Source organism: Eimeria acervulina, genomic scaffold, assembly GCF_000499425.1.
Source record: "Eimeria acervulina Houghton genomic scaffold, Eah_scaff1211, whole genome shotgun sequence".
NCBI classification, from domain to species: domain Eukaryota; phylum Apicomplexa; class Conoidasida; order Eucoccidiorida; family Eimeriidae; genus Eimeria; species Eimeria acervulina.
In genome coordinates, this window is record NW_013549356.1 from 1 (window position 1) to 8,669 (window position 8,669).

At 51.7% G+C, this 8,669-nt stretch overlaps 3 protein-coding genes across 3 annotated transcripts; 2 read left to right on the forward strand and 1 right to left on the reverse strand.

The window, feature by feature from the left end:
• Positions 1 to 50: 50 nt before the first annotated feature.
• On the forward strand, positions 51 to 1,999 carry EAH_00057120 (MGC83228 protein, related; the record flags this gene model as incomplete). Its single annotated transcript, XM_013393757.1, has 4 exons — positions 51 to 147; positions 363 to 464; positions 1,245 to 1,523; positions 1,880 to 1,999. Coding segments are annotated over 4 exons (598 nt in total), but the record flags the coding sequence as incomplete, so codon positions are not given.
• A 277-nt stretch (positions 2,000 to 2,276) lies between these two features.
• On the reverse strand, positions 2,277 to 6,784 carry EAH_00057130 (hypothetical protein, conserved; the record flags this gene model as incomplete). Its single annotated transcript, XM_013393758.1, has 13 exons — positions 2,277 to 2,448; positions 2,581 to 2,705; positions 2,836 to 2,915; positions 3,044 to 3,155; positions 3,279 to 3,358; positions 3,576 to 3,654; positions 3,857 to 4,280; positions 4,352 to 4,854; positions 4,986 to 5,030; positions 5,228 to 5,301; positions 5,994 to 6,410; positions 6,557 to 6,612; positions 6,774 to 6,784. The coding sequence occupies 13 exons, from the start codon at positions 6,782 to 6,784 to the stop codon at positions 2,277 to 2,279; spliced, it is 2,178 nt and encodes a 725-aa protein (XP_013249212.1).
• Positions 6,785 to 7,043: 259 nt separating this feature from the next.
• EAH_00057140 (hypothetical protein, conserved) lies at positions 7,044 to 8,649 on the forward strand (the record flags this gene model as incomplete). Its single annotated transcript, XM_013393759.1, has 6 exons — positions 7,044 to 7,046; positions 7,263 to 7,385; positions 7,569 to 7,688; positions 7,851 to 7,996; positions 8,419 to 8,486; positions 8,627 to 8,649. 6 exons carry the CDS (start codon positions 7,044 to 7,046, stop codon positions 8,647 to 8,649), a joined length of 483 nt encoding a protein of 160 aa, XP_013249213.1.
• Between the last annotated feature and the right edge of the window lie 20 nt (positions 8,650 to 8,669).

The window sequence follows — 8,669 nt, forward strand, 5'->3', positions numbered from 1 at the left end:
ACGGCTGAGGGTTTAGGGTTTAGGGTTTAGGGTTTAGGGTTTGCTTGCAGAGAGGCTTTGGCTAGCGGCAGTGCGGACGAGACAGCAAAGGTTTGGGATTTGTCTACTGGCAGCTGTCTAGCCACGTACAAATTTCATGAAAACAAGGTGAGCATATCTCTACGAGGGTTTAGGGTTTAGGGTTTAGGGTTTAGGGTTTGGGGTTCCGGTGAAGTAATTAGCGCAGTAGTCCTTAGTTGATGCCAAGATGCGGCTTTCTCTTCAAACTCTCTAGGGTTTAGGGTTTAGAGTCTAGGGCTTAGGGTTTAGGGTTTAGGGTTTAGGGTTTAGGGTTTAGGGTTTAGGGTTTGGGCGGTGGTTAGGTGCAAGCGGTGCTGTGGCATCCCTCTGAGGCCTCCATGCTGGCGACTGCTTCTTACGACAAAACTGTGCGGCTCATCGATGTTAGGCAACCCAATGTCGCGGTAAGGGTTTAGGGTTTAGGGTTTAGGGTTTAGGGTTTGTGCTCCTGCTGTCCGTCTCCTTTGGCGTGTTCAGTGTTGAGGGTCTCCTTTTGTCTCCTCTCGTCTCCTGCTGTCTCCTCCTGAATCGATGCGTCTCCTTTTGTCTCCTTTTGTCTCCTTTTGTCTCTCTTTGTCTCCTTCTCTTCTCTGTCTCCTTTTTTTCTCTTACTGTCTCCTTTTGTCTCCATTTGTCTCCTTTTGTCTCCTTTCGTCTCTTTTTGCCGCTCTTTGTCTCCCCCTTTCTCGTTTTGTCTCCTTTTGTCGCATTCTCACTGTCTCCGTTTGTCTCATTCCTACTGTCTCCTTTTGTCTCCTACTGTCTCCTTTTGTCTCCTCAGGTCTCAGCCCCTCTCACCGCCGACGCTGAAGCCTGCTGCTGGAATTTCTCAAACCTGGCTTCTTGCTTTGTACGCGCCGAGGGTTTAGGGTTTAGCATGAGGGTTTAGGGTTTAGCACTAGGGTTTATTAGGGTTTAGCAATAGGGTTTAGGGTTTGGGATTACCCTTAACCGCTTGGGGATAGGGTTTAGGATTAGGGTTTAGGGTGCTACGGTTTTTGCATGAGGGTTTGTGTACGTGGAGGCGGGGTTTAGTGTTTAGGGTTTAGGGTTTAGGGTTTGTTAGTGCCTTGGCCTCAGCAGAGGGGACTATCGAGAGGGGTTTAGGGTTTGAGGGTTAGCGAGGCGACGGGTTTAGGGTTTCCCAGCGTTTTAGGGTTTAGGGTTTTGGGGTGTATGTGCAGGTGAGCGCAGAGGACGGGTCTTTAGAGTGTATTGACTTTCGTAAGGCAGCAACAGGCCCTGCTTCTGCTGCAGCACCATCTGCTGCTGCTGCTGCTGCTCCTCGTTTGTGGCGCATAGCGGCACACTCAGCAGCAGCAACAGCACTGCAGCAGCAGCAGCAGTTACCAGGGCTGTTAGTTAGCTGCGGCTTAGACGAAACAGCAAAAGTTTGGGATTTGCGGTGTATAGACAGCAAAACCCAGGGGCCAGTGCTGCTGCACGAGAAAGACCTGAAAGTGGTGCGTTGCTGCTGCTGCTGCTGCTGCTGCTGCTGCTGCTGCTGTTTGCTGCTGGTATGTGCTGCTGCTCTGTGTTGCTGGTGCAGGTGCTGTGTGCTCTTGCTGGTGCTGTTTGCTGCTTCTCTGTGCTGCTGTTCTTCGTTGCTGCTCTTGCTGCGGTTTGCTGCTGCTGCTGCTGCTGTTTGCTGCTGCTGCTTGAGTGTTTGTGCTGCTTCGTGCGAAGAGCTGGCTGTCTTTGCTTCGGGGTTGCAATGCGTTTCCTTTTTTATTTTTTTGTCTCTTGCATCTCTATCCTTGCTCTAGCTAGGGTTTAGGGTTTAGGGTTTAGGGTTTAGGGTTTAGGGTTTGTGATGCAGGGGCCTCTCTTCAGCTGCCGCGCAAGCGAAGAGAAGGGCGTCTTCGGGTTTGGGGGTTCGCAGGTAGTGATATGGGATTTAGGAGAGACAGAGCACATTGCGAAGGCTTTCAAGCTCTAAACCCTAAACCCTAAACCCTAAACCCTAGGGCGAGGCAAGGAGACAGGAGGGGCCTCTTCGCGCCGCCTGTCTCTGCTTTTTTGGGGCTTTAATATTAAAGCCAAGAGGGCACAAACAAAGTGCATGCAATGCATGCATTCAGTTGTTTCCTTATAAAGGTTTGCTGATTAGGGTTTAGGGTTTAGGGTTTAGAGGGGTTTCAAATGCTTCATTAGCGCCAAAAACGAGCGCATGCATTTAGATTAAAAACAGACAAAAGGAGACAAATGCAGTGCAGTTACACCTCAGCCTCAGCTGCTAGCTTAAACCTATACAGACACTGCTGCTGCTGCTGTTGCTGCTGCTGTTGCTGCTGCTGTTGCTGTTGCTGCTGGTGGTAGTGGTGGTGGTTGTGCTGCTGCTGGTACTGCTGCTGCTGCTGCTGTTGCTGCTGCCGCCCAGTAGCTGTCCTGCATGCACGCAGCAGACAGCAGAAAGGAGACAACCAGCTGTCTCCTTGGAGCATTGAAACCCGTAAACCCTCGAGGGTTTACGGTGCCAAACCCTAAACCCTAAGCCCTAAACCCTAAACCCTAGGCGACGTACGAAATTGTTGAAGGGCGGGTGATTCCGGCTGCTGCGGCTGCTGCTGCTGCTGCTGCTGCAGCTGCTGCTGCAGCGCATGCAGCAGCAGCTGAAAGTTGCCGCGCCTTGCAACTGAAGCCAACTGCATGCAAAACAAAACAAAGCCCCAAAATGCAGAAAGGAAATTAAGAAAGGGTTTAGCTTCTGGCCTCAACTCGAGGGTCTACTACATCCTAGGGTTTAGGGTTTAGGGTTTAGGGTTTAGGGTTTACTGCATGCAGCCCCTGCCAGTCGCAGTAGTGGATTTGGGAGACCGCCTGCTTCTGCAGCTCCACCGACGAGGGTTCGTCGCCTGCACACAAAACCCTAGACCCTAATCCCTAAACCCTAAACCCTAAACCCTTGAAAGCTTCAGGTGGTAAGGGCTTAAGTTTGCTGCACTCCCCGCTAAGGGACCCTGATAAACCCTAGGCGACGTACGAAATTGTTGAAGGGCGGGTGATTCCGGCTGCTGCTGCTGCTGCTGCTGCAGCTGCTGCTGCAGCGCATGCAGCAGCAGCTGGAAGTTGCCGCGCCTTGCAACTGAAGCCAACTGCATGCAAAACAAAACAAAGCCCCAAAATGCAAAGAGGAAATTAAGAAAGGGTTTAGCTTCTGGCCTCAACTCGAGGGTCTACTACATCCTAGGGTTTAGGGTTTAGGGTTTAGGGTTTACTGCATGCAGCCCCTGCCAGTCGCAGTAGTGGATTTGGGAGACCGCCTGCTTCTGCAGCTCCACCGACGAGGGTTCGTCGCCTGCACACAAAACCCTAGACCCTAATCCCTAAACCCTAAACCCTAAACCCTTGAAAGCTTCAGGTGGTAAGGGCTTAAGGTTGCTGCCACTCCCCGCTAAGGGCGCTGAGGGTTTAGGGTTTACAAAAGCGAGGGTTTAGTTGAGGGTATGCGCTGCAAATGCGAGGGTTTAGGGTTTACGTCGGCGAGGGTTTAGGGTTTAGGGTTTAGGGTTTACCATCTAAACGGAGGTGGCGAAACGCGCTGAGGGCGCTGACGCATCCGGCAGGGTCTAAGTGCTTAATGCGAGGACGCAGCTGCAAGATACAAACCCTAAACCCTAAACCCTAAACCCTAAACCCTAAACCCTAGGCATCGAAGACAGATCTCACGGCCGATCGGAGCGTCGTAATAATATAATGCAAAGGCACGGCCTGCCCCACCCCAAGGACGCCAAACCCTAAACCCTAAACCCTAAACCCTAAACCCTAAACCCTAAACACTAAACCCTAGTCTCACATGAATCAAAAGATCGCCGGATAAAGAGGGAGACAGCTGGGGAAATTTTGATATGCTGTGCAGCAGCGTAGCGGTTTGGTGAGCCGTTAGCTTTTTGAGGTGTACAGACACCTGAGTAGCTGCTGCTGCTGCTGCTGCTGCTGTTGCTGCTGCAAAACCCTCTCGCTGCTGCAGTCTGGATAAGGCAGAGAGAGCCATGCAGCAACCACGAGCATCAATCTGTTGCAGCAGCAGCTGCAGCAGCAGAGCAGGGGGTCTTGGCTGCTGCTGCTTCTCTTCCTGTGCTGTCGGCTGCTCTGTTTGTTCTACTGTCGAGTCTTCGTGCTGCTGCTGTGGCTCTTGCTGCTGCTGCCTATTCCAGCCCATCGTGTTCGTCAGGCACTTGTCGCTGCGAAGCGCATCATAGGCTGCAACGATAAAAACCCTAAACCCTAAACTCTAAACCCTAAACCCTAAACCCTAATTAGGAAGAAGTGCTGAAGTGCTTTGGCCTACATTGACTGGCGGATAATCTCCAGGTCCGCAGGCGTGAATACCGGTTGCTGCTGCTGCTGCTGTTGCTGCTGCTGTTTCTGCTGCTGTTGCTGCTGTTGCTGCTGCTGGCTCCTGCGGATAGACATTTCCTCTTCATGAAAACGCGCAAGCGAATTCAGCAGCAACGCGACACCTGCAGCAGCAGCAGCAGAATCAGCAGCAGCAAAAGCTGCAATGGCAGCCAGGGTGTTGCTGTCTGTAGCAGCAACTGTGAGGACTGCCGCTGCTAGCCCTACTGCAGCAGCAGCAGCAGCAGGAGCTGCAGCACAAGCACTTGCAACAACGTCACCAGGAGCAGCAGCAGAAGCATTAGCAGCAGCAGCAGCTGCTGCTGCTGCTGCAGCAGGAGGCTTACTCTGCGGGTTTGCTTGGTGGGGATCGAGTGGGATCGTCTCCAGGCGATCCCCAGCAGCAGCCAGGAGACGGGGATGCAGCAGCTTCGCAGCAGCAAGTGCATTCAACGCCTGAGGCCGCAAACCCTAAACCCTAAACCCTAAACCCTAAAGGGAACGGCGCAGAGTGAGCTTGGTATACCTCATTGAAACCTTCTCTGCCCCGATTAGGGTTTAGGGTTTAGGGTTTAGGGTTTACGTACGAGCGCCAGCTGGAAGAAGCGACAATCCTTCATGACTTCCGGTTCCTAGGCACCGCACAAACCCTAAACCCTAAACCCTAAACCCTTAATCCTAAACCCTAATTCCTGAACGCTTATCGCAAAACTATCCGCACTTCGGCCCCAAACCCGTCAATGCAAATGTGTAGGCGTAAGGGTTTAGGGTTTGGGGTCAAAGTTGTAGAGCCTGGGGTTTAGGGTTTAGGGTTTAGGGTTTGTCGCACTGCAAGGCGGTCTGCTAAGAGACAGAAGACGCGGGTGTCTAGACAGTCCAGACCTGCGAGAGCCTGCAGAACGGCTGAGAAGAGCAAACCCCAAACCCCAAACCCTAAACCCTAAACCCTAAACCCTAAACCCTAAACCTTAAACCCTAAGCCATATGCTTGCTGTATGGTGGAGCCTATAAGCTAAGTAGCTCCAGAAGAAAACTCCCTAGCCCCCAAACCCTAAACCCCAAACCCTAAACCCTAAACCCTAAACCCTAAACCCTAAACCCTAAACCCTAAACCCTAAACTCAAACCCTAAACTCTAAACCCTAAACCCCAGACACTAAACCCTAAACCCTAAACCCTAAACCCTAATTATTTACCAGGGTATCCCTGCGAGGGTTTCAGGGGAAACGGGCTGCTGCAGCGGCGAAGCGTTTTGTGGTTTGCTGCTGCGGCATATGTCTGTTCGCCTGCACTTCCTTCTGCTGCTGCTGCTGCTGCTGCTACTGCTGCTGCTGGTACGGATGCTGCTGCTGCGGCTGCGGCTGCTGCTGTGGGCTCTGCTGCTGCTGAAATGCCTGCAGCTTATTGCTTGCATCATACTCATGCCGATGATCGGCGTCCTGCTGCTGCTGATGCTGCTGCTGCAGCTGCTGCTGCTGCTGCAGCTGCTGCTGCTGTCGCCTTCACTCCTCCTGCTGCTCCAGCTAGAAGAGATTCTCCAACAGCAGCAGCAAATGCTGGTGCTGCTGCTGCTGCTAATAATGTTGTTCTGCCCACGAGACAACCGGACCACGGGGGTTGCAAGCTCTGCTGCTGCTGCTCTTGTTGTAGTTGCTGCCGTTGTTGCTGTTGTTGTTGTTGCTGCTGCTGCGACAGGGCCGAAGAGGGCAGCGAAACGCCTAGAAGCAGCGGCAGCAGCAGCAGCAGCAGCTGCTGCTGCTGCTCTTTGTGCAAGCTGCTTGCGAAGCTCACTCATATTGCTGCTGCAGGTGTTGTAGTTGCTGCTGCTGCTGCTGCTGCTGCAGCTGCAGCTTCCGGTGTTGCCGCGTTTTTTGCTGCGGCAGCAGCTGCTTCTGCTGCTCACGCTGCTGCTGTTGTTGTTGTTGCTGCTGCTGTTGTCGTTGTTGCTGCTGCTGCTAGGCCTGCTACACAGCGCAGCAGGGGCCCCTCGGGGGCCCCCCAGCTCCCGAAACCCTAAACACTAAACCCTAAACGCTAAACCCTAAACCCTAAAGCGCTAGTTGCAATAGTTTAATCGTTAAATAAAGTGTAAAGGAGAGAAGTTCTCCGAATTCCGTAGATTAGGGTTTAGGGTTTAGGGTTTAGGGTTTAGGGTTTACCTGCTATAGCAGGGGACCTCGCATGCAGCCCTCGGGCCCTTCGGTACAATGAGGCACTAAACCCTAAAGCCTAAACCCTAAACCCTAAACCCTAAACAATAAAACACAACTTATTTGCAATGCAATGCTGATACGGGGCACCGCAGAGTCTTTTTCTTTGTTCTTTTGCCTCCACCTGCAGATCTAAACCCTAAACCCTAAACCCTAAACCCTTAACCCGGTCAGCATGGGTTCTTAATTTTCGGGTAGAAGGTTTTCACCTGTTCAGCTGCAGCTCAGTTACGCTGTTGCTGCTGCTGCAGCAGGAGCGGGAGAAGGAACAGCTGCAGCAGCAGCAGCTGCTGCTGCTGCAGCAGCAGGAGCAGGAGAAGGAGCAGCAGCAGCAGCAGCAGTTGCTGCTGCTGCAGCAGCAGCAGGAGCACTTGAGAGAAGTTTCTGCAGCAGCAGCAAAGAAGACCTCATTGCAGCGACTTTGTTGACTGAAAAGATGGTAGTCTGAAACCCTAAACCCTAAACCCTAAACCCTAAACCCTAAGCCATTTGTGCTGCAGGGTTTGGGGTTAAGAAGGCATCCGCTGCCCTGAGGAGTACGAACAGCAGCAGCAGCAGCAGAAGGGGAGGCAGCAGCAGGAGCGTCTTTGGATTTAAAGGTGGCGCATTAGGGTTTAGGGTTTAGGGTTTAGAGGATTTGTTGCTGCTGCTGCAGGCGGTGCTGCTAGTAGGAGACGAAAACCTTACTTTCTCAAGCTGTCTGCTGCAGCAGCTACGTGCAGAAACCCCTAACCCTAAACTTACTGTTGCTGTTACTCTAACAGCGGATAACTCCCGGGTACCTCCTAAACCCTAAACCCTAAACCCTAAACCCTAAGCCCTAGGAAGTACATACACGGTAGGGAACGACAGATGTAGTGTTTGCCGATAAGGCACAGCACAACACGTTGAGCGTCTCTTTTTTCGTGGCGTTTTGTGGTTTAGGGTTTAGGGTTTAGGGTTTAGGGTTTGCGGTGTTCAGGAAGAAGTGCTGCAGCGAGCAGCAGCATTAAGCGCTGAGGGGGTCTCTGTCTTGTTCGGCATATCCCCGCTACAACTAAAGACAGAAACCCTTCAGTCGCGTTTTCAGGAGTTTATTGCAGTGCTTCCGGGCCTCCCCTTCCACGGGTAAACCCTAAACCCTAAACCCTAAACCCTAAACCCTAGGTGGCAGGGCACAGCACAACACGTTGAGCGTCTCTTTTTTCGTGGCGTTTTGTGGTTTAGGGTTTAGGGTTTAGGGTTTAGGGTTTGCGGTGTTCAGGAAGAAGTGCTGCAGCGAGCAGCAGCATTAAGCGCTGAGGGGGTCTCTGTCTTGTTCGGCATATCCCCGCTACAACTAAAGACAGAAACCCTTCAGTCGCGTTTTCAGGAGTTTATTGCAGTGCTTCCGGGCCTCCCCTTCCACGGGTAAACCCTAAACCCTAAACCCTAAACCCTAAACCCTAGGTGGCAGAAAGCAGGGTTTAGATGATGTGGTCTGCGCCCCTGACGGTTCTTTATTAGGGTTTATTTCGATTTATTTATGCATAGGAGGGTTTAGGGTTTAGGGTTTATCAATTAGGGTTTATTAATTAGGGTTTAGGGGGCATCATTTCATGCTGCAGTGTTCGGGTTTACTGCTGTTTCACATCAACTTGCTAGGGTTTAGGGTTTAGGGTTTGTGCATATATAATTCATTAATTTTTAGGATTTGTTCAAGGGTTTCTCTGCGGTTTCTTAGACAGTTTAGGGTTTAGGGTTTAGGGTTTATGCAGAGATCGTCGTTGTACGGGGGTGCTTGCACGATTTAGGGTTTAGGGTTTAGGGTTTAGGGTTTGTGTTGCGTGCAGGTGTCCGGACTTTATTCCGTTTGCTTCGCCTCTCTTTCAGCTGCGGCTTCATCATTTTATATTCTCATGTGCGAAAGCAGCTAAAACTATCTGTTACCCTCATGGACAGTTTAGGGTTTTGTGGTTCTCGCAAACCCTTGCTGAGGGTTTAGGGTTTACGCTTCCTATACCCCCTGTAGACTTTGCTGCCCTCGCCACCTTCTGTCAGATCACAAGAACCCCACAAAATGATGTATGCACAAACCCTAAAC